The following is a 24,935-nucleotide window of genomic DNA, read 5'->3' on the forward strand; positions in this document are numbered from 1 at the left end:
AAATACAGAGGATTGCAAAATTATCTTACCAGGTTGGTCTGATTGTGGTGGTCAAGTCCTTTGAAAACATCCCAAACTTAGGCTTTTTCTCAACCAGTTCTAATCTAATTATTGCACATGTGAAGAGGACATAGTTATTGTAAAAATAAATACTATTAAAAACTGTCTAATGTCTACCAAAAGAATAGAAGAAGACAAAGACGAAGACCAAGAAGAAGAAGAAGGAGGAGGAGAAGAAGGAGAAGAAGAAGAATAATGAAGAGGAAGAGGAAGAGGGGAAAGAAAAGAAAGGAAGGAAGGAAGAGAAAGAAGGAAGGAAGGAAGGAGGGACAGGAAGGAAGGGAGGGAGGGAGGAAGGAGATGGGTAAAAGGAAAGAAAGAAAGCAGGAAAAGTAGGCAGAAAGGGAAAAAAAAGGAAGGGAGAAGTAAATGTAGGCAGGCAGAATATTTCTTCCTCCAGCTTTTCTTCTTTGTATTCCTTGGACTGCCCAGTCTCTTTGCCTTCTAAACCAACATTTCTAGGATATATTGTCTCTGTTTGACACCCACAACTTCTAGGCATTTTCTGTGCATTAAAGGTGACGTAACTTTAAGACCTCTGGTGTAAATTCTGCCTGTTCTCTAATTCTACATCTTCTTTCTTCTGTTCTTTCCTAATAATTATCAAGCTTTGGGAGTAGACAAACATGCTCTTATCTCAATGTTATAAATTCACTGAAGAACATAACAAAACCTTGAAGCGGAGTACTATTTCTGTGTTAAAGGAAAGCTCTGTGAATAGATACATTAATAAACACTTTTATGGGAGGGATACCTTTTTAGAGTGTAAAGCTCTGGAGCTTTGGAATCTAGAAAGATGAATCACATGCCCTGTTTGTGATACCAAATGGAAATTGACAGATATGTTTAATTTATCCTGCTCGGTATTACAAAGCCTTTTCCTCATTTGATTTTAGTGTATCCCTCCTGAAATATTTGCTCTGGTAAGCAAAAGCAAATATTAGGTTTTACACTCCATTTAGTGGAATAACAGTGATGATAATCTGGCATCAGAGAACCAAATATTCCAGGCTTATTTTACAAAAAGAATTTCCTCCCCAGATACATCGTCCTCAATAGGTTATTCTGTCCTTCACCCCTCAATTCATATTTCTTGAAATTAGGAGGAAAAAAAAGGAGGCTAGAATACAAGTAGCCGAATACTAAATACTGTTATAAAGCTTACTTTTATGAATTACCTTTAGCCTTTTCCACTCATGAGGGAAAACTTTCCCACCTCATTAAATCTTTAATGCAATGTATGCCATGCACTCTATATTATTATGTGTGACATTAGGTTATATATTGCACAGTAACTATAATGTTATTTGCAAACAAGCTGTTTCTTTTCCCTGAAGGTAGAATTAAAACAGGTACTCATGGGAAGCAGCTACTTGTGTTGTTCTTTTCTTAATGGGGTGAAGCTGAGGATCAAGAGAGTGAACGGCTTAGCCCTGAACCATCTCCAGGAATGGGGGTGCTTTTTCCTTGCAGTGCCGTCTCCATTTGCTATCTGAATCTCCCTGAAGAGAATTTCCCTTAATAGATATGGAGAAAGAGGTAAAAGGGCAGGCCTCTGGGGACCCTTATGGAGTGGAATGAACTAGTCTCACTAAATTCACTTTCTCTCTGTATTGAAAAGGAATACAATTTTCGTCTCCAGTAAATGTAGTCTAATCCATCCAGAAAACATAAGAATTGCCTCAAAGTGAACTGAAATTGCCCTTACTTCTACCTGTGGAAAACCATATTTCTCTAGCCAATAGAATGATGGCAGTTTAGTTTCTAAATAGCAGAAGAAAATAAAATGTTCTATTGGCCGAACATGCCACGCTTTGTAAAATTACAGAAATCAATATTGTCTTCAAAATGAACTAATTTGAAAGTCTCAAAGATAAAATTAATAAATTGAGTCTGCAAAGTCCAAAATTGTGAAAAATTAAATTATAAAAAGAATAACACATAACTTACCAATATCAGTTATGTTTTGTTATGGTTCTTCAATAAATGTTAATGGATAAATTTGTTTAAACAGAGCTCTCTGTTCTAGAATCCTTTAGTTCTCTTATTCACTGTGGTGGCCACTGACTCATCAGTATTTGAAAATATCACTAAAAACCCTTTTTTCCTCAATTGTCTACCTAGTGAGATATCAGTGAAGCAAACAAAGAAATGCAACATTTAAACAGTAAGAGAGATGCAGGGATGAAAATTTTAGCAGGAAAATTAGTTTTAAAAAATTTAAGTAGCAGAATGGATAGATATAAAAAGAGGATAGATCAGAAGTTCCCAAACTTTCTCAGTTTATAATACTTGTAATGTCTCCCTAATTTTTTCTACTGCCTCCTTGACCAACAGAAATATGCCACAGTTCTACTTATTAAGTGGTTAGGGCCAAACAACTTAATAAATATTCATGTTTTAACAACTTAGTAATTATTTAAAAAGAAAATGTACATAAACTCAAAGACACTGTTAGAGTTTATTTTCTTCTTAAATAACCACAATTACTAATGGGATCTGATGTCTGTTGGGCAGTATACAACTTCTCAAACCTGAATATCAGATTGGACAAGGCTACACTTACTTCCTGTTCCACATTGATTTTTGTACGGTACTTGCTCTTTTTAATTACAGTATCCACTGAAAACCTTGTTTAACAAAGATATGACATGGCCAAAAGTGCAAGTAAGTAGAAACATGCCTCAAAATTTTGAGAACATCCTTAAAAGGAATGGAGCATTTTCTAATGTTAAAATTGTTTACTATTTCAAACTAGTTGTTTGTGCAGTGTACAACAGATATTTAGTGTAGTTGTGTTTCCTTCAAACATTTACAATATCCCACAATGCTTTTGTGAGTTCACTGTAGCTCTCTGGGGTATCTCTATACACAGTTTGTGAACAGGGCGCAAGATAGATCCTAGAGGGTGTTGAAACTACAGAAACTTGAATGATATTATGGATCTCAGGGCCAGTAGAGAATCTTCATTAGAGAAGAGCAGCAACAGAAGTAAGAGTTGAAACTTTCCCCAATAAGAAGACTAAAGTCAGAAAGATAAATTCAGATGCTTGATGAGGATCTACCAAGTGTGATAGAGCAATGGTAATAGAAAATTAGATAAGAAGCTTTTCAAGAGAATAGATTGAAGGACTAATAAGAAATAAATAACAAGGTAAAAAAATACTATGTTGCACATAAGGTTTCTAATTTAAAATAGAGAAATACATCATTTGGTTTGAATCAATCATGGAATTTGAGAAAATGATCAGGTTTGGTTCCTGGAAAAATTTGGAGAGTGAGATTAACTTTGGGTATGTTGAGTGTTTGAGATGTATCCTCCCAAAAGTCCTTTGTTGAAGTCCTAATCTCCAGTAACTCCGAAAATGACTATATTCAGAAATAGGGTCTTTTAACTCATTTAAGTTAAAATGAGGTCATTAGGGCAGGTCCTGATCTAATATGATAGGTATACTTATAAGGAGAGGAAAATAGAGCACAGGCATATGCAGAGGAAAGACCATGTGAAGACACAGAGAGAAGATGGCCATCCATAAGCCAAGGTGAGTGACCTCATAAGAAACCAACTCTTCCAACACCGTGATCTTGGCTAGCTTTCATAATTGTGAGAAAATAAATTTCTGTTGATTAATCCATTCAGTCTTTGGCACCTTGTTATGGTGGCCTGAGCAAATTAATACAGGGACATAGCACAGACAGGACAATATGGATTGAGGAACCAGTTATAAATGTAGTTCAAGCCATGAGAGGGGGATCCATATGAAAAGATAACCAAAAAAGAATGAGAAAGCATCTTAGAGACATCCACTCATTGAGTATAGATTAAGACCAAAAGAATTGTCTCTATAAGTGAGACAGAGGTATGACCCGGGCAGGAGAAGCAGTATCAGGAAAGTTGAGTGTACTGGAAGACAAGGGAATCAAGAATTGTAAGACCTATCGTATGTCATGTAAAGAAAGATTAAGAATAAAACTCAACAGAAAGGCCATTAATGGTTGCTATATCCAATTTATAACTGACCTTTCAAGAAGTACCAAGGGTAGACAGTAGGATGCAGGAAATAAAATTTGAAAGGATGCTTGGATAGAAATAAATAAAATGAGTGTAATACCCCATATCTCAAAGTTTAACAGTGAAACTAATAAATAATCATAAATGAGAGTTAAAGGATGTACAACAATTATATATCCATAATACTTAAAAATTAAAAAAAAATTTAAAGAGCTAGGGAAAATAATAAAGTCAATTGATTATTGGCATCCCTGTGCACCTTTGATTTGCTGGAGAAAGTGAAGATTGGGATCCTGAAAAGGTTATAGGAGAGTGCAGAGCAGGGCAGGGAGGATCCAAGCAAAGTTGGCATCCGGAATATGGAGGCTTAGATGGATGGAGAAGAGGCAGAGAATTCTCCATCTAAAGCTACATGAAAGGACAACTTGTACTCTGAATATTCTCGGAAGTTTTTCCCTGAAAAACAGTATGCCTTAGAAAACAAAGTGCTGTCTTAGACTCATTACAAAGTCTCTCATACAATGGTATGTACTCTTTGGAGAAGACACATTAACTGGAAACAACACCAGGAAATCTTATGAACAGGTTACTTTATGGAGCTGAAGGAAAAATAAAAACAAAGGAATTTAACAAAGAATAGGTGATTATTCTTAGGGGTTCAACTTCTAAATTGCAAGATGATATCTTAAGCAATACTTTTAAAAATTATTTAAATAAGTACTTGACTAAGTAGTTATTTAGATGTGATCATAAATATACACCTTTAGGGTGAATGAAGACATTAACTCTAATATTGTGCAGATGGGTACTTGTGGCTTGGGGAAGAACATCTGGTAACTGTATCACGCATATTTTTTAAAATGGTCTGTTCTTCACACAACTTAGGTGGAAGTAAAATAGATTCACTCATGAAAATTTTTAGGTAATTCAAAAAATGTAATAATGCCAAAGCATGAGTATCAAAGATGCATGAAAGAGTTTGGAAAAAATCATTTTATGAAATATGAGTTAACACAATTTTTCATTATTATGACTATTATTAGCCCTCAGCAGAATAGGGTAGATTACTTCTACTCCTTAGTTCATATTTTATATTATCACTGACCTACATAAGGTCCCTCTCTTTTTCTGTATATTTATTTGCTCCTTCTTCTTTCCTGTCTGTAATTCCTCTCTCATGTTCTATTAGCTTATGTATTATATGACTTTATAACTATTACAAATAGGTATGAAAACTGCAATAGCAAACCAAATATTATAAGTGAACATTTTGTACTTCATCTATAGTCTTAAAAGCTTGGACATTCAAAGTATGCAACTTTGACTCTTTTTATTGACAAAATGGAAATTACCCTTAATTCAAAATTTCTTTTATTTGGGTATGTACAATAATTTCATAAATTAAGTTTAATAAAGAAACATATTTAAGGAAAATAATAACATGTAACACAAATTTAAAATAATCAAAATATATTTGGAAGCTCAACAGTTTTGGAAGTTATAGGCCTGTTTCCCAGTGTTCTTACCAAATTTAATCTCTACGTTCTACTAAATATTTACATTAATTTAGAAAATTCTAAATGTTTCAGTCCCCTTTGAAATATATAAAACATTTTTTTCTCCTGCCTTTCTAAATTCCTCTTATTGAGAAAATGTGTAGCTGGTTTGAACAAGCATGCTATGTGAAATTTTGAATGCTTATCTTAATAGAACCCAAAATCTTTTACATAGGTTCACCCCTCATTACTCACAATAATGCCAAGTGCTATAGTCCAGGCAGATATTTATTATTTTATATATGAAAAGACATTAGAGTAGGGCCATTTCTCAGTGAAGCAGGGGAATAAAAGTTTTCTGAATTTTAGTTTCTTATAGAGCACCATGTAATGAGCTCTTAGAAGACATTGCGGGGCTGCAATTTAAAATCCTGTTTAATCAGCCATAGCAAGCTGTGTGTCATTCCCCATGGAACAACTCTGAGTGGATTCAGGGTTCCTCCTCCTCCATCCAGTGCATTGCCAGGAATTGCTTTCTGGTCAGGGTCTGCTGTGAAAGGTCACAGAGAGCCAACCCCTGCAAAGCTGGGTCCCTGTGTGTCAGTATGGAGCAAACAGCAGAATACAAATCATCAGCTTTGTTTTATGAATGTCTTTATTTACAGTGCTGGAGTGGAATTTTTAAAAAATGACTGCAGCATTTGCATTGACTGTCACTCACAACTTCAGTTTTGATTCCTGTCCTATAAATGATCTTGCTCTCCCATATTTTAAAAAAATTTTTACAAGGTGACTGTCAATGTCAGAAAATGCAAACCTCAAGCATACATTGTATGAGGCTTAGCATGTGTGTTAGAAGGAAAGAAGTTTGCTTAATGAAAGGGGGATAAAATTTATTCCAGCTACGCTTATTTGATTGCACAGGGGAAAGTATACCTTCTTTGGTAGTTTGGATTGCATTTTAATATAATATAAAATTTACTGCTAACCTTTTATTTTTCTTTGGCCAACAACATTTCTCAGCTTAGCTTATGGGCTATGTAAAGCATCTGTCAAATGGAAGGATGTCTTTGTTGAAAGCATTCAGACTCACAGAAAGTTGGGTGACCCTCAGGGATGGGTAGAAATCTCCCAATTTTGATAAAGATCCTCCTCTGCTTGGGATTTGTACAGCTCAAACTATGGACTAAAAGGATGACAGGAGAGTCTGTGTTTGGTTTCATGGAACTTAACCTATTTCAGCAAGCCTGCAATACTGAGGGAAATAATACATGAATTTATATGTATGTTGGGCTTGCAATTGATGGGTAGGATTCGTATAAAGGTTACTCCTAAAGAAATGTCTATCATTCCCACTGTGCACTCCAGTGATTTTTGCTTCTTCCAAATACTTCCTCCTAGAACAATAAAAATGTTTTAAAATAATAGGTAAAATGTGATTAAATAGCCCATCTCTTGTCATGTAATGATTCTGTATCTTCTCTCTTGTAGCTCCCAGCAGTAGGAGGACACTTGACATTTGCCATATCATATGACCTGGAAGAAGAGGAAGAAGATACAGAACGTGTTCTCCAGCTTATGATTATCTTAGAGGTGGAGTACTGAGAGCATCATTTATGTTCAACTGTGTTACACCCTTATGTTTCTTGAGGTTACCAGTTCTGTTCTTCACCTGCCTGGTTTAACATGAATTTACATACTACTAAAGAAAAATATACCTTAGAAGTTTTTTATACCACTGCTGTTTCACTCTGAGATATGTATAGAAGACTATGTGTATTCATTGGGTTCCAAGGATAAAAGAGACCTTTAGACCTTTAGACTTGAAATTTAAATTTAAAACATAATGACCATGTCTCCAAGAATGTGAATACCATAAAAGTGTTTAGGAGAACATAATGAGCATGTCTCCAAGAATTGAATATCATAAAAGTGTTTAGGCGATTTATGTAGTTGTATTTTTTCTAGCTGCCCTTGTTTCTAAGAAAATTTTATTGTTTTCTTCCTTGTTTATATTAGTCAGAAGTAAGTGAAAAAGGAAACCTATTTATTTAGCTGTAGTGAGGTCTTGACTTCAAAATCCGAATTTAGGTAAGAAAGATATAGGAGAAACTACTTTCAGGATTTGGAGGGCCATAGGCAATTCTAAAATGCTTTCAGCCTGCAGTTATCTTAGAGGCCCTCTCCCACTCTTTCTCATGTCCTTTCTTTCCAATAACGCATACCCCCCCCACATTCGTACATACTCAAAGGCACGTACGTGCATGCATGCTCATTATTCCAAATGGGTACATGTTGCTTTAGCACCTGATTCTACTGTTCTTTGTCCTGAACCTTTTATGACAAAATTCATTCCTTCAAATGAATATTTTCCAGTATTAGATGAAGTGGTCTGGATTAGTGTGTGTGTGTGTGTGTGTGTGTGTGTGTGTGTGTAACAACTAAGCAAATAGATGTATACCTTAGAATTCCTTATAGATAAAAGGGGTTCTCTACATGTAAAATGTTAAGAAGTTATATATCATTAATATTAGTGAACTAAGATTAGAAGAATTACCTAAATGTCATAGGTCAGTTGATATATTCATTATTATGAGGTCATTATCCTATTGTAAACATTAGACCACAGGCTTTTTTATTGTTTCCCCATACAGAAAAATCTTTTAAAATAATAGCTTGATCTGCTATATTGCTTCTTTACCTATTATTCTACACAACACACATCCATCATAAAATAATATATTTGAAATATATAATTTTGTGCACTTGTATAAAAATATATGTTTGTAATCACATATATGTTTGTGAATTGCCAAGTACCTATTATTTTAGTAAATGGGGAAAATAAGGTCTTGCAAACCCAAGAAGCTTATATGTTGTAATGCATCTGGCTAAGGCTAATATTAAAATTGCATTGCCTTCCCTTCATGTATACCAGAAATATGCTAAATGACAGGGAAAGTCAAGCCTAAATTAAAAGCCTACTGAGGATAATGCACAGGCTGGAGAATCTAAATACAGATATATTTTACTTTTTTATGCCCTCTTTTCAGTTTTACCCTTTTGTATTAATACTTTCTTTTTTCCCATTAGGGAAATGACTTGAGAATCAGCACAGCCCAAGATGAGGTATATCTTCAGCCATCTGAGGAACATATTAATGTATTGTTACTGAAAGAAGAATCATTTACCATACATGGCACAAATTTTCCAGTTAGTAGAAAAGAATTTATGACAGTGCTGGTGAATCTGAAGAGAATCCTCCTACAAATCACGTACAGCTTTGGGATGGATGCCATCTTCAGGTAAAATCAAGAACTGCACCTCCAGTGGTCACACATTTACCTGGGGGCAAACAGGAATGTGCCAGAAAAGTGAATTTTAAGGTCCCTGGGCTAAGAACGGAGCCCTGGTTTTCTGAAAGGTGTTCCTATTAAACCTTTAAAATTTTAAATACACAGAATAAATTTTCCTTGATTTTTGATATTATTAATGATTCCTTGGGAGTTCTGCCAGACCACATGATAAATAATGATCCCTATATTGAAAAATGCTATACTGGAAAACAAAGCTTCCTTTATGATGGCTCAGACAGTGGGAAACTAAAGAAATGTAATCCCAGAGTACCCATATTTGGAAAGTGGTTTGTGAAATATTTTCTTTCATTAACGAACTAGTTTCTGACTTCATATAGTTTGTAATTTAAAAAATGTAAGTTTCTTCATTTTAATGACAACACACCTCTTTATAAAATACTGGAAGATGATAATGGCCACTTGTATAAAGGAAAAAGTATGAGCTTTGGAACCAAACCAAGTAGGAATTAAATAAACTTCATGGCTTAGTGTATTTGTGACCTTTGGCAAGTGCTTGGGTCTTGTGGAACCTTGCTTTTGAGTGTGAAGTGGAGATACTAATGCCTACTTTTCAGGATCTTTGTGAAAATGATATGCACTAATTACAAAAGTACTCATTACCTAAAACACTTTCAGTTCCTTCTTGATCTCCTTTTTTCTTTTTAAAGAGAGGACTTCCTGACTTAAACAAAACAGGCCCATATCTGACTGATGGTAGACGGCTCTATTTGCCATTTTTAAAATAATGACATTTCTGTCTGACAAAATTTTAACTTCAACTGGGTCTGAATGAGCTCCTTGCCTTTCTTTTTTCTATTCTAATAATAAAAACACAAGATATCATGGGAATTTCCTTATAAATCAAAGCAAAGTCTCCAACATTGGATTTTTTATTGCTGATACCACCCCCCCATATCATTTGCTTGTGCTGCCTAGTTTGTCTTTCACTGGTAATATTTCGACTAAGTGTAATCATCATTACCATTTCCCAAAGGAGAGAACTGCAGATTTATAAACAGAACCGTTGCCAAACAATGTACCTCTCTTGCATAGGCAATTCTGCTAGAAGCTGGGTTAAAATGCCATGAAGTTGAGAAGCAGCACTTAGGAATTAATTATGTTTTTCTCATTTAGTAAATAGAGATTGTCGTGATGTTTAAACAGTACAAAGAGATGAGTCCTCTAGCTTTCAAAATGAATGACAACCAAATTGACAAAAAAGTGGCTGGGGGCTTATTTATTTTTGTCAGCATTGCTTCTCAGTCTAGTTAATCCAAAGACATTTCCCCCTGATTTATGTCAGACAGTTTCAGTGTCTACCCATCTTAAAATCATTGGTTTCATCTGAAGCCTTCTGAGATTTTCTCGTACATGAGTGATGCATTCACAGAGCGTGGCTATGTGAACTGACACGGGAACTAATGCAAGTAGGTGGCTGCTGTCTGCCACCTCTATTACCTAAAGCACTGTGGTTCAAGAAGCAAAAGCTAATGTCAGATTTGAAACTCCTACTCATTTCAGGTGAACTGAAGGTTGGCATGAATCTTGAGTCACTAAACTTGTTATATTTTATTTATCTCTGATCTACTAGTAGACTGAGTCATATTTGTAAAACACCACTTAAATTGATTTCAACTTGTCTTGCACAGTAGGCTTCTGACTTGGTATACTGTTTGTGTGCAAGCACAGGTAAATTGAAGCTCAACAAAAATTCATGTTTAGACTTATTTACAGTGGATTTACTTCCATGGTAGTTCTCTCAGCAAATGGGCTTCATTTCCTGCAGTTATATGATTAAGATGGAATTGTGTAGTGGAAGGAGGACTGGGCTGCAGGTCAAGGATTTTGACTTTTGTTTTCAACTCAGCTATTTAGTAGTTGTAAACATAAGTATGTCTTTGACCTCTTTGGACTTCAGTCACTTCATCTGTAAAATAAGAATGAAGACAATTGCCCTGCAACTTCAAAAGGTCACTGTGAAAATGGGATTAGAGAGCTGCAAAAGCACTTTGCTAATGGCAAATCAACACACAAATATTAAGTATTTCTATCTTATCTACCTCATCCCAAGAGATCCCACTTTGTTCAAGTACCATTACTTGTTCTCCAAGACTTGGAGACCTCCAGAATAAGGCATGTGCTGATATTTCCACAATTATGATGGTTCTTACTGTCATTCTTTTCCAGAATGCTGAGAGACCCACTCAATAATATTAATTGACTTCCTTCTCACTGTTCTCACTAGGAAGATGAAGACAAAGATAGAAAACTTTTAATTCTTTTAAGAATGGAAGAGAAATCAAACTAACCTAACTGCACATCTTTCTCCTTTAAATTCTCCAAACCTTGCATTTAGTAGCAACCTTGGTCCTTAACTCAAGCAAGGCTTTTCTTAAGCACCTATTTGATACAGAACTCTGCACAAAATATACTTACTTTTCACCTTACAGTAGACATTACAGTTCACCAAATTTCTAATCTTGCTCTTTGGGGACATTACATTTTCCTAACCCTTGAGGGTAGATGTGGTTATACGACTTGGATTAGCCAATGAAATATGGCAGAAGTGATGTATGTATTTTTTTTCCCCTGGGGAAAACATTGAATTGCCAGTGAGAGACTCTCTGGAGCTTATTCACCACCCAAAAGATCGAAACAGCCTGTGGAGGTCAGATGCCTGAACAATCACCCAGGCCTATAGAAAATTTTACATGAATAAACTGTTGTTTTTTAATAAGTCACTGAGAATTTGGAATTATTACTACAGAATAACCAAACCCATCATGACTTCATCATGACACACCTCACGTGTCTTTATTGCTTGAAAATAAATACAAAATCTTTTCAAGGCAAGATATTTTCATGTGACTTTTAGAGTACATTTGGGGATTTTGTATCAAAAAAGATTATACGGAAGTTGCATACCAAATAATATAGAAAAATCCTTGTAAATAGTATTGAGGAGTGCATAGTATGCTTCTGCCTTTTGAAATTAGTGGTTCAGGTAATTACATTTTGAAGAAATTATACTAATAAGGACACAAGGACTTAAAAAGATTTACACAACTCTCTTAGCATCAGGCTGTTGGTAAGAGATGCAGCCAGGATTTTAACCCATATGTATTTCCTCCCCATTATCTTTGACTACCTCCCAGTGATATTCTGTAAATATTGGATTCATTCAGTCTGAAAACATTGACTGAGCACCTTCCATTTGTATCTCTCTAAATCCCAGTTCCTCTTCTGTAAAATGGCAGAAACAATATCTAATTTTCAAGATCGACAATTGAGAAAATAATGTCTATAAGACACCTGACATAGTATCTAGCATATGTTGGGAGGCAATGTAGGCTAACAGAGAGATCACTGGTTTAGGAGGCACACTTGGGTTTGAATCTGTGCTGTACATTTGCTAATTGGACAAGGCACTTTACTTTTGTTGGCCTCAGGTTCTTCATTTGTAAATGTGGATAAACATGTCACTATGACATTGTGTTCAGTGAAACTTAGATGAAACATCTTTCAAGCCCCCATTACAGGACACAGAAGATAGTAGATAGTTAGTAGTAATTAGTAACACGTGGTACTTACAGGCTACGTGAAAAGGATACAAAGCCAAAAAAAGATCATTGAATTCAAAGAAGGCATAGTACAGTAGGAAAGGTGATGTATATACTGTGCATTTATGATAATATAATGAATACTGTGATAGAAGTGTGCACAGTGCACACTGGTAGGACTAAGAATGAAGAGATGAATTCTTATGTTAGCATTCAATATATTTTTAATAAATAGCTGCAACCATATTCTATTCTGTCAGTTATTTCTCTTAGTTGATGTGGGATTAAAAATATTTGGAAAAAATATCTTGCTTCTTCCCAGATGGCCCACCCAGACATTTACTGGCCCACAGAATGATTCTGTTGCCTACTTAGGAATGGAATATAAACTATCCAGCTCCTCTAATTGTGCAGTATTTTGTGGTATTTTCACAAGACAGAGACTAGAGGAAGTTCTGAGTAATTATCTTATATTTTGACAAAAACAGAACAGAACAAAACACTTTAAAAGCAACAAAATCTTTACATATGGTAGTTAACCCAAAGTAATATTCTTTTAAGTTGAATGGCATAATTGTTCAATATTACAAAAAGGTAGATTAAAAAAACAATTATTTAAAAGAGTTTTAAGATCAAAGGTCTTTTGTTGTTTTAAAGTATAATGATTTGTAGTGGTTGTTTTAATGTAGTATGGCGTATCTCACTCTGGTGGGAAATGTAGTAAAACAAAAATATTGAAAACAATCTTTAAGGCAGTCCCAGGACAATGTTTCTGATATGATTGCAGTATTTTCCACAGAAGCTTATATAATTGTGTCTTTTCTTTTCATCCGTCATCTCATCTGTATTTTTAAGTCATAGTAATAGGAAAATAGTCAGCTAAAGCATTTGACTTAATTGACAATCTTTGATAGTTCATGCATCTCCAAAATTTATTACTGCCAACATTATGTATTTAAATAAATGCAGCCTGGTATCAAGGAAAGAAAATGACCATATTGAAGAAAAAAAAATAAACTGCAGCCTTCTTCATGAGTAACACTAAAAACTGTTAAACGCATTAAAATCCCATTTAACAAATAGCAGGACCTAATGAACATTGCTCAGTGAATACTAATGTGGAATATTACTGGGAAAGATGTTTGAGTATTGAAATTCCTCATAGCTCAAAATGGTTATACATATTAAGGAGAGGAACATCTGTTCTTCAAAAGAGATGAAATCTGGCTGTTCATTGAAAATATTTTTGTTTTCTATCTTTATTTTTTTCAATTGTTCCTTAAAGTAGTCAATTTCTCATTCTTTTATTTTGGAACCTCCAATTCGCTTTCTTTAAGTTTTGCATATCAATTTTATATTGGAAATGCTATCTACATATAGTTGACCAATCTGCTGTTTAGTAAATTGTGACTATCTAATGTATGATAATCAACTAATATATCGACCATGAAATCATCTAATTCTGAAATTAAAATGATCAGAATTATAGGTTTAGCATGTGACAGTCCATTAATTCTAGGCAGTTAGATGTCATAGTACATTATAAGTTCTGGTCTCTGGCCTCAAGTTCTAACTCTAACATTTTTCCATTTATTTTCTGTGTCAAATCAAACAAGTAATTTGTCTTTTACTTATCTGATTTTAATCATCTGAAATGTAGATGGTAGGCTTTATTGTATCATTTGTCATGAAGTATGTTAGTCATTGTTTGTATTCTAACTACATTTCATTCATCTTTTCATTCATTTATGTATGTATTTAGTTAGTTACTCTGGCATCTATCGATCCATCCATCCATTTGTTCACTCATCCAACTAAATCATACTGAGCATATACTGAGACAGTCATTCTGTGTATATAGATGCCATGGCAGGGTTTCTGTTCTCAAGAAGTAGCTCATAAGCTCGTGTTAACATAAATAAGTACTATCTTTAGTTTAGTAACTCTTCCAAACCCTGCTGTGTTAAGAAGACTTGCCAGATCCAGAAATTCTACTCTTAGACATATGGCCAAAAGAATTGAAAACAGGTATTAAAAAAATACATGTTCATGAATATTCATAGCGGCATTATTTATGGTAGCCAAAAGGTGGAAAAAGCCAAATCCATCAGATGAATGGGTAAACAAAATGTGGTATTTACATTCAATGGAATATTACTCAGTCATAAAAATGAATGAAATACTGATACATGCTATGATGAGATGAGAATAAACCTCATAATAGCATAAATATTATGCTAAGTGAGAGAAACCAGGTGCTAAATTCACATATTATATGATTCCATTAATATGAAATCTAGAATAGGTAAATCCATAGTGGCCAAAAGCAGATCGGTAGTTGACAGAGGCTAGAAGAAGAGGAGAGTAGAGAGCCACTGCTGTATGGGTTCAGGGTTTTCTTTTGAGTTGATGAAAATGTCTTGGAACTAGATAGAGGCGGTAGTTGTACAACATTGTGAAGATACTAATGGACACACAATTGTGCGATTTAACATAGTTAATTTTAGTTGATGTGAATTTCATCTCAGATAATAACAGGAAAAAGAAATGCTTGTGGCACTGTACCTTTTCATGTCCTAGGTTACTTGGTTAAGTGAAAAAAAAAAAAACATTTAGTGATTTCAAGTGACACATGTAAGCTAAACTATACAACAGTGATTTTTTTTAATGCCTACCAATCTAGGACCTTCTACCTACCAGGTTGCCTTGTCCTAGAGAAGATAACATTCAAGAAATAGTGTTGGATGAGTTTATCCGCAGTTAAAGATAATTTGCTTATGTTTAGAGGGTGCCAGCAGCGAGGTTGATTCCATCTAACTGCCTAATTTTGGAGATTTCAGGTTACTTTCCTTTTCTGCTTCTTGATCATATATGAACTCATACATACTCCAAAGTACTGTCAAGTGTCTCGGATTAGTAAAGTGAGGGATAAAAGCAATAAAAACTTTAGAAACTTGTTGCTAAAGAGCTTACAACTTGGTTAAAAGTTGTCAGTTTTGAAGATACATTTAAGCCTTGTAATGAGCCCTTTAGCTTTGCTTTCAGGCTCGATTACAGCATAGATTCCCAAATCTGGCAAGCAATTGGATAAGTGTGAATCACTGATCAATAAAAACCTACCATTCCTTCTGAGAAAGGAACTCAAAATGCAGGCTCTAGCAAGAGTCAGTTGAGCCTATCTTATGGTTAAAGAATGGCATATTATGTGTTATAAAGGTCTATGGATAATTTTTAAAAACAGTAATTATTATTATGAGTCAATAGAAGTTATCTAATTTTGTACTCTTAGAGTTTATTTGAAATTTATTTTCATACATCAAAACGATTTAGGGATACAAATAGTACAAATAGTATTCCTTATACTACTCAATGTAGTCTTTTTTACCCTGTTGCAACAATGAAAATATTTTGATAAAATGTCTAATATTTAATAATCACCGATTATTTGTTATTATATTAAGAATTTTATACTCATTTTTTTAATTTAATAATTTAATCAAGCTCATGATGTATGAACTATTATATATCTCTATGTATAGATGAGAAAATTGAGGCCTGGAGAGAATAAGTAATTTTTTCTGGCCCACAAGGCTGCTAAATATCAGAGACAGACTATGACTCCTAGTCTATTTGACTCCTGAAACTGTGGTCTTAACAATTAAGCTTTTTAAATTTTCTTTTATAAAAAAGTGGGAAAATCCAATAAGAAACCAATAACATTTATTTAAATTGTGAATGTATATTAAGGAAGGAAATGTATATACATATTATTTGTTTATTTTAGGTAACAGCATTTTTTTAAGATTTCAATTTGGCCAACATAGCTTTTCTCTAAAATGATGAGTGATGCCAAATCACTCTGCGAAAATTACCAGATTATACAGAACTACCAATAAAATGAAGCCCATAGGTACAGAGAACAATGAATTTAATTTAGGCTCAAAATACATAAAGGAAATAATTCTAACTAATGCAACTGAGCATTTGAGAACATTTCACTTATTTCTATTACTAACATGCAGGTTTATCTCTGATAAAAAGAAACCAAAATTGTGTGCATATTTTCTTTCAGTCTGAAAGCTGAGATTGAATATTGTCTCCTTCTGCTTTTCTTGTTTAAATGTTAAAATAAATAAAACAGTCATGGGATTGTTTTCTGTTGACAAAATGCCCTCAAGTATATGATTTTAAACTGTCTATCTATCTCCAAAAAATGGAAATCCAAACACATAGCCAAGAACCAAGAAATAAGGAAGAACATTCTCACATCCTTTCAGTATTTGAAGCAGTTGATTCTCAGCACTAACCTGAGCAGACTTTGCCTAATACAACAAATGACCAGAGCTTCAAGTTACGAGTAGTCATCAGCCTTCTTTCTCAGCATAATTTGTTTATTTATGTCTTTGTTGCTGTAGTAATACTCCAGCTATATAATACCTGAGAGCTCATTTACTCGTTCACCATCTTTTTTCTCTTTGCCCCAGGTTGAGCTCTGTGAGCCTTGAATCTGCTGTCTCCTATCCTACTGATGGAAGCGTAGCAGCAGCTGTGGAAGTCTGTCAGTGCCCACCAGGGTATACTGGCTCCTCTTGTGAAGTAAGTTTGCAGGAATATATCCTCAGTGTTTTCTGAGTTCCCTCCACATTGCTTTCAATAAGCTGTTCTTATTGAGTTGTTTTTTTCCATCAATAATTACACAAAAATTTGATAGTGTAATTACTTAAAGAAGAAAATTGAATTTCTACTAAAAGTCATGGCTTTCAAATAGAGTACTAAGCACATAATGTCATTTTGAAATTGTGTTTCTTTTGGAAATATTTTGCCTAACTATAACTGAAAATCTGATGTTTCAATAAGTGTTAGTTCCCTATTTAATCGAGCTCATGCTGGATGATAGCAGATAATATTTCAAAATATTTTCACTTCATTTTCATGTTAGTGATTATCCAGAATTTAGCACTATTTTTTAAATTTTCTCTGATTTTTAAATTCTGTATATCACATTGTCTTCTACTTCATTTCCAAGAATACAACTAAATCACAATCATCTGAAGCATACAATCTTTAGAATGTCAGTGTTTTTCCATATATGGAAAAAATACCTTGACCTAGAAAATTCCCTACAGGTCTTTTATTTGTTTAGGACTTGATGTTGGAGATATTTATTGTTGTCTCAATATCCTAGATTTCTACTTAGGTTAATGTTTCTCACTTAATACCAGTGTGTCATCTTAAGGTAACAATTTTTATTCACTTCTATGCATTTTCTTTTAGGTCATGTGAAAAATGGTTTTACTTGAAACCTGGTCAAAAAATGCAAACACCATTTCCCTGATACAAGGCATGGCTTGCAGATAAATAGGAATTTAATTTCTTTAAAATGGTGCCTTGAAGGAATCATTTGAGTGTATCAAGATGTTCCACTTCAGAACACTACCTCATTATGCCATTTATAGAAATACTCTAGGCATTGCTTTGTCAGTTCTCTTGTACTTTAAAATAATGCATGCTTCCAGAGATATACAGGGCATAGAGTCATATTTGTGACAAATGTGTTTTCTTTAACTGGACTTAGATTTGCCTATGTAGAAATAAAACTAAATGTAATTCATTGAAGTGCTTGCTTTTCTAAAATTCAGGTAGAGAAGAGAAAAGTAATTGTGGTATAAATTAGCTATGTCAACTAAATTTGATTTTATATATACAATACATGCTATATTTGATGAAGCATATTATTTTATTAACAGCCTTCCAGTTTTGATTCCAAACCAGACTCTTTGAACTTTCCAATTCTTCTTTCAATTGGAATAATAAATACCTTGATTCTACTCTTGCTTTGATACTTATTTCCACATTAGTTATTCTCAATCTTCTGCATTATCTTTTATACATGTTACAAATGCCCATTGAATATTAATAAAAATGTCTGAATATTAAAATTATTTAATTGGCTATGCTTATTGTCTTTTCCTTCTCTATTTCAAAAATATTTTTGATAAATTCTGTATAGATTTGATAAATTCTATCAATTTACCTGTATAAATTATTTACATGCATAAATAAGTATATACAGAATAATCCCTGTCCTTGAGCTAACAATCTGTTTAGGGAGACAGAACACATACCTATAAAAATTGGATCACAGCACTATATAATTAAGGGACCAGTACATGGCACAGAACATACGTACAATAATCATTCAAAGGAGGGAGCTCTTGCAGTGGAGAGAGACGTCTTTTATAGTATCCTGGAGTGGAGAAACCTGAAATTGGATGCTAAATAATGGTAACAGATAGGAAGAGAGAAGCATGAGAGTGTAAAAAAGAGAACAAAGAAGTAGAGGAGGGATAATAAAAGCCTCCTGTAGGTCTCACACAATAATTGTTTGATAAAAAAGTTACTTTGAAATCCATGAAAGTATTCAATCAAATTAGGAGACAATGCATTCTGTAACTTTGTGGTTTCTCTCTGACTTCTTCATTTCTCCTACTCTCTAATAATTCCTCCTTTTCTTTATCAAAATTTCCTATCCTTAAGCTCACTATTATCCAGTTTTATTCTTTCCTGATCTCATTTGCTTTTTTATTGCATTTAGTTCATAGGCCAGTCACTGTAGCATTGTTAACAACTAATATCCTGGGATCCCATAAAAGCTGAGTTAACTCCAAAGACCATTAGTATCTTAATTCCAGCTTGCTGAGAACCTCTAGCCAAAAACAGATCAAATGGCTCTATTATAGACATTCTCTTTTACTTCATTTGGGGCCACAGTATTGATTCAGAATCTTTTTTCTCATTTCTACTTGATTTCATATAAAGTGCTCCACAGTTAATCTTGCAAATATTTTCTGAACATTTGTAGTGCTATCATCATTCATTTCACCTGACAGATGAGACAGATAGGATACTACAAAAAAAAAAAAGTTTTAGACCGAATCTCAGTTTCTTCTTCTATATAATGAAAGTAATATTAACTATCTCATAGAAGTGTTCAGACTTTCATTTAACTAACAAGTATTCAATGAGCATGTATTTTGAGACAAACATATTTTGAGAATAATGTGATGAAAAATACAGATATGTTCCCTGCCCTCAAGGACATTGCATTTAATGGTGGGCTAGACAGTCTGCCAATATGCCAAGAAGCAAATTTAAATAAGTGTGACAAATGCCATGAAGAAACTAAACAGGGTGCTAGGAAAGAGGTTTTGTGAGTGGGTGTCCAAAGAACACAGAGCCTATTTTATAAAACTTTTTCAAGACAGGCTTTCAGACGTGGTGACATCTAAACTGAGTGTTGAAGATGAGGGGGCGGTGATGTAAAAAGAGCTGGTAAGGAAGTGGCTTAGAGTTTTGAGTCTGCAAGGACTTGAAAGAAGGCAAGTATGGCTGGAGCTTCGTAAGCAAAAGGAAGAGTGGCACAAGATGTGATCGAAGGAGCCAGGCCATTCAGAGCTTTGCATGTATGTTAAGAACTGGGGATTTTATTCTAAGTTCCATGAATCATTAGAAGTCTTTTAGCAAGGTAATTTCATGAACTGAGTTAAATTTTTGAAAGTGCTATTATGACTATAATAGGAAGAAAGTCATAGGAGGGCATGAAGAGTAGGAAGGAGAAGGGGTTAATGTGCTATTGCAGTAGAACATAGCAATAATAATACAGAAAGATGGGTATATTCTATATATATTTTGGTAGTGGAATCAATAGGACTTACTGATAGACTGTATGCCAGGGGGAGGTATGGCATAAATGAAGAGTTTAAGAATGAGTCATAGGTTACCAGCTTGAACAATTGGACAATTGAATGTGGTGTCATTTACTAAGCCGTGAAAGACTGGGAGAGGAAGAGTGGGAGATGGGGAATGGACTCAACAGTCCATTTTAGAAATTTTAGGTTTGAAAAGCCTATGAAGTGTAGATGTCAACATATAGTTAGAACATTCAGATCTTAAACTCAGCATATCTGTCTGGTCTAGAGATACGTTTTTGGAAGGCATCATAAACTGTGCAACTGAATAAAATTACCTGGGAGAGAGTGTGATAACAAAGAGAAAAATCATCCAAGCCCAAGCCCTGAGGAACTCCTGGCAATGAGAAAAAGGGTTGAAGCATAGGAGAGAGCAAACAGATAGGGTGGAAATTTGGGAAGTGTCATGCCATGGAAGTTGAGAGAAAAAGGCATTTGAGGGAGAAAAAAGTCAAATAGTCCAAAGATTGATGAGAGGTCAGATAAAATGCAGTCATAGACTTGTCTGTTGGGTTTGGCTACCTAATTTGATGACAAGGACAAGAGCAGTTTTAATTAGGGGTGATGGCACAAGACAGATTAGAATGGAATGAAGTGTGAAAGGGAAGTGAGGAAGAAAGGACTTTTTAGAGTAGTGTTACTGAAAAGAAAAACAGGTAGATGACTGGAAAAATTATGTGATGTTAAGAGAGTAATTTTGTCATTTTTGCTATTTCTGCTAGTTAGTTTTTGATGGAGACACTAGATCATATTTTTGAGTTGATGGTAATGATCCAATAGAAAAGAAAGTTATTACAGATGCAGCAGAGAAAAGGAATATTGAGAAACCAACATATTGGAATGCAGATTACAAATGGATTAATATTCCTTTGAGAGGAAGGATCCTGCATGCACCACTGCTATTGTTCCAGAAGGGAATATAGCTAGAATGTGTGGAGATAGACGCTATGTAAAGATGGCTTCTGATGGCTTTAATTTTCTCTGTGACTAATGAGATAAAATCTCTGGCTAAGAGAGAGGTGTAAGGAGTTGGGAAGTTTGAAGAAAGATGTGCTATGAGTAGTAATTTGCAGAGTATTAAAATGAAACTCTTGTTAAGGAAAACTCCATGAATATCTTCCCTGAAAATAGTAAATTAGTTCTCTCCCTATTCTCAACAACCTTAATTTTTACCACCTTCTGGATATGTAGCTTCACCAGTTTTTAAAAATATGTATTACAGGAGGAAATCACTTCTATGATGAATCTAGGGAGACAAAAATTTTAATAGGGAGAAATTATTGAAAAGGGATAGAAAATTGACACTTTCTTTTCTTATTCTGCCCAAATTAAGGGGAAAATTGATTTTCTTTTCAGATATGAAGTATCAACACATCATTTTTTTACGTGTTTGTTATTGATGTTCAAATTTAAGAGTCCTCATATCCCGAGGCAGTAGGAACATTTCCAACAATACACAACACAATTCTATATATTTTATTACTTCAGTGGTTTTACTCTTGTTTCCATTTTCAACTGGAAAAAGAAGGTCTTTTCATGATCTATCATGTTGTATTTAACCATCCAGAAATACAGTAAATAACCCACAAAATGCAATTATACTTAAGGGGCATGGCATCATAACCTCTTGGAGGGCAGCAGTATTTGCCTTGCATTAGTTTGCACTGCATTCACTTTGTAGTAATCCCCACAGAAGTGAAATTTAATTAAGGTTGATGGGGAACTTAGAGCAAGCCCTGACACACAGGCAATCTAAGACCCAAATATCCCGTTTTTTTCAGTATTCTATTTTTATGTAATAAAGCATTTCACATTTTACAAAAGGGATGATGAATATAAGCAAATTTAGAGAAAAAGAATGCCATAAAACAAACCATCAAGGAAGTATATGATAAATAAATCATAAACTATTTTGTGTAAATACAAGGACACATAATTGGATGGAGGATTTAGAATGAAATACATGAATTATATATGCATAGAAGTCAGGTGTGCATGTGGTCAAATATAAGAGTGGGATGCTACCTTTCTTCCAAATGATGTCAGAGATTTTCTGGAAGTGAAGGAGCTAAGGGCAGTTAGTATGTGAGAAAGAGAACATTCCCAAAGAATCAGAATTGCTTGGGATGACACTGGGTGCTCTCTTAAGCTAAGATTCTCTGAAGAATCCTATTATATCAGCTGCTCTTTTTCAGTACATTTTCTTCTATTAATATTTTCCTGTCTGTGCTTTTTACTTTAGACTGTCACATTTCAATTCTTTTTACCTCTGCTTTACTATTTCAGAAGAGACACCAAGCTAATGCTTCTTCTAATCTCATACCTGCCAGTAACACTAAGGTTAGTACGAAGCCCCAGTGTCAGAAGGAATAGATCTGTATGTAACAATATTTCAATAATATCACTGCTTTGGCAAGCACATTTGATGAATTTCCTAAGCTATTTTCTATTATCAAAAAACAGAAACAAAAAACCTTATATTTTAATCCCCACGAGTGACACCTTTTCTTTCTTTCAGTCTTGTTGGCCTAGGCACAGGCGAGTTAACGGCACTATTTTTGGTGGGATCTGTGAACCATGCCAGTGCTTTGGTCATGCGGAATCCTGTGATGACATCACTGGTGAATGCCTGGTAAGTGCTTTCTCCTTTGGGGATGCTGATTGACAAGGCTGAAATCAGCTTAACAGGCCTTACAATTCAATTGCTACCTTTGGGACCTTCAACACTTGAGTCAAGAAGTGATTTGACAAAGATCTTTATATTGAACTAAGCTGGAAGCTGAGAATGATTTTTCAGATGTGATCTCTGCAATGAATATTAGGAAGTGTTTATTCATATTAGTCTAAGAATTGAGTTAGGATCAGATACATTATTTAGCATAACTAATGATGGAATACATATCTACCATGAATATATATATATATGTTATAGTTTCACTCCCTTCTATAAATTTACCAAAGGCAGAGTGTACTTTTAAGATAGAAAACAATTTGTGTCCCCATGATATGAAAAGTGTAAAATACAACCTTTTCAATAAACATAATTCATACTTTTTCATATTGAAAATGAGGATATGCTGTATGTTTATTTAAAAATTTCACAATTTAACTAAATACAAAGTTTCATATATAGATTAAAAATAATAACTATATATAATACATATCCACCAGAGCTACTGCTTCTTCTACAATTAAGTCTATACTTTTAACCAGAAAATAAGCTCTAGAAAGTGCAAAGCACTTTCCATTCTGCTAAGAAGCCTTTGGATTGGAGAATTACGCTGAATAGACCATTCTGATTAACTCAAGGGCATGTTAGTTTTATATTGTCTGACATGGCATGAAGCTTGAAACAACACTTCTCATTTCATTAGTCTTGCAGAAACACAATTTGAAACGGTGCCAATTTAGAAGGATATCATACTCTCATTTCCCTGCAGAATTTCAGGCAGACTCTGTGATCTGTAATTCTTAATGTTCTGTCTTTCTCTTGCTCATTTTTCCCCCTTTCTTTTCTACTTAAAAGCTTCTGGGAAAAATCCAAAATGAAAATTCAGGGCTTTTGTTTCAATGTAGTTTGGCATTTAGTTTTATTGATGCTCTTTCTGTTTTCTCTATATAAGATTTTGTTTAATTGCTTTGCAGTATAAAGCATGAGAGTCTTAATTTGTGGATCAGTAGATTTTTCAAATGGCATTTTTATGAATAGAAAAACTAAGCGATTTTCATTTTAATTAAAGCATAAGTCTTTTAAAATGTGCTATGGGAAAAATATTGAGTTACCTATAAATGCTTTACTAACATGCAATACAAAATATTCAGCCCAAAACTGATGTGGATTTGTTTCACTCACTTAAGACAAAAATAAATACCTCATGATACCAAATTCATAATGTTCTCTGTAGTAATATTTCATGTGGAATTCATTAGGATAAAATTAAATCATGCTGCTGGTCCATTTGGTGATATGATATTTCTAAGAATGGAAGCCTTTTTTAAAAAAACAAAATAGTGTCATTCAGCATAATTTGGAGAGAAGGAAGAGAGGAAGCCGTGATATCTGAGGCCTTCTACTAATTAAACCTAGTCTATTGACTCTGTTTCATGGACAGAGAGATAGGAGGCCACTTCAAATAACAGAGGGATCTTGGGGCAACAGTGGACATCTTGAAGATAAAGACAGAATCTGGTGTTTCCTGAGTTTTCCATTGTAGCTGGTAAACAGGTGATCATGAAGGATATATTCTGGAGACTTTCAAGTGCCCTGTCTCTGAAATGGTATTGATAACTAACTGCTGATATCTCATTTTGAGAATATTTGTTCTGATATAATCCATAAGAGAAAAATAGTTGAATGTTGCACATCAAGGGTATTCTTACTGTTCATTCGACCCTGCATTTTAGCTTTATTTATTATTTGTGTTTTTTTCCTAGCTTTAAATAGGTAATTTATGAACTTTATGAATACACTGCTTTTAAGCTTAGGTTGGCTTTGAAATCTGATTATAAATGAACTGAAATATATTTTCGACATCAGAACAAAATCCAGACCCCTGCAGTAGTGTGGGTCTATATGAAAAAGTCATTTTAACTCAAAATACATTTGAAGTGACCCAGGAAACATTCAAAGCCATGTGAGAAGGTTGCACACTTGCTCCTTCTCACCATTCTTGTGATACGTGATGTGAACAAACATTTGGAAA

The 24,935-nt window shown here is 34.2% G+C and overlaps 1 protein-coding gene across 1 annotated transcript in view; it reads left to right on the forward strand.

Annotated features, from left to right (window-relative positions):
• LAMA2 (laminin subunit alpha 2) overlaps nt 1-24,935 on the forward strand; it is a 554,924-nt gene that overhangs the window by 296,380 nt on the left and 233,609 nt on the right. The window contains exons 13-16 of the mRNA XM_045544336.1: nt 7,060-7,161; nt 8,662-8,873; nt 16,969-17,080; nt 22,751-22,864. Of these exons, the coding sequence (XP_045400292.1) occupies nt 7,060-7,161; nt 8,662-8,873; nt 16,969-17,080; nt 22,751-22,864 (540 nt within the window). The remainder of the gene's footprint in view (nt 1-7,059; nt 7,162-8,661; nt 8,874-16,968; nt 17,081-22,750; nt 22,865-24,935) is intronic.

This window comes from Lemur catta, chromosome 2 (genome assembly GCF_020740605.2).
Source record: "Lemur catta isolate mLemCat1 chromosome 2, mLemCat1.pri, whole genome shotgun sequence".
Lineage (NCBI taxonomy): Eukaryota > Metazoa > Chordata > Mammalia > Primates > Lemuridae > Lemur > Lemur catta.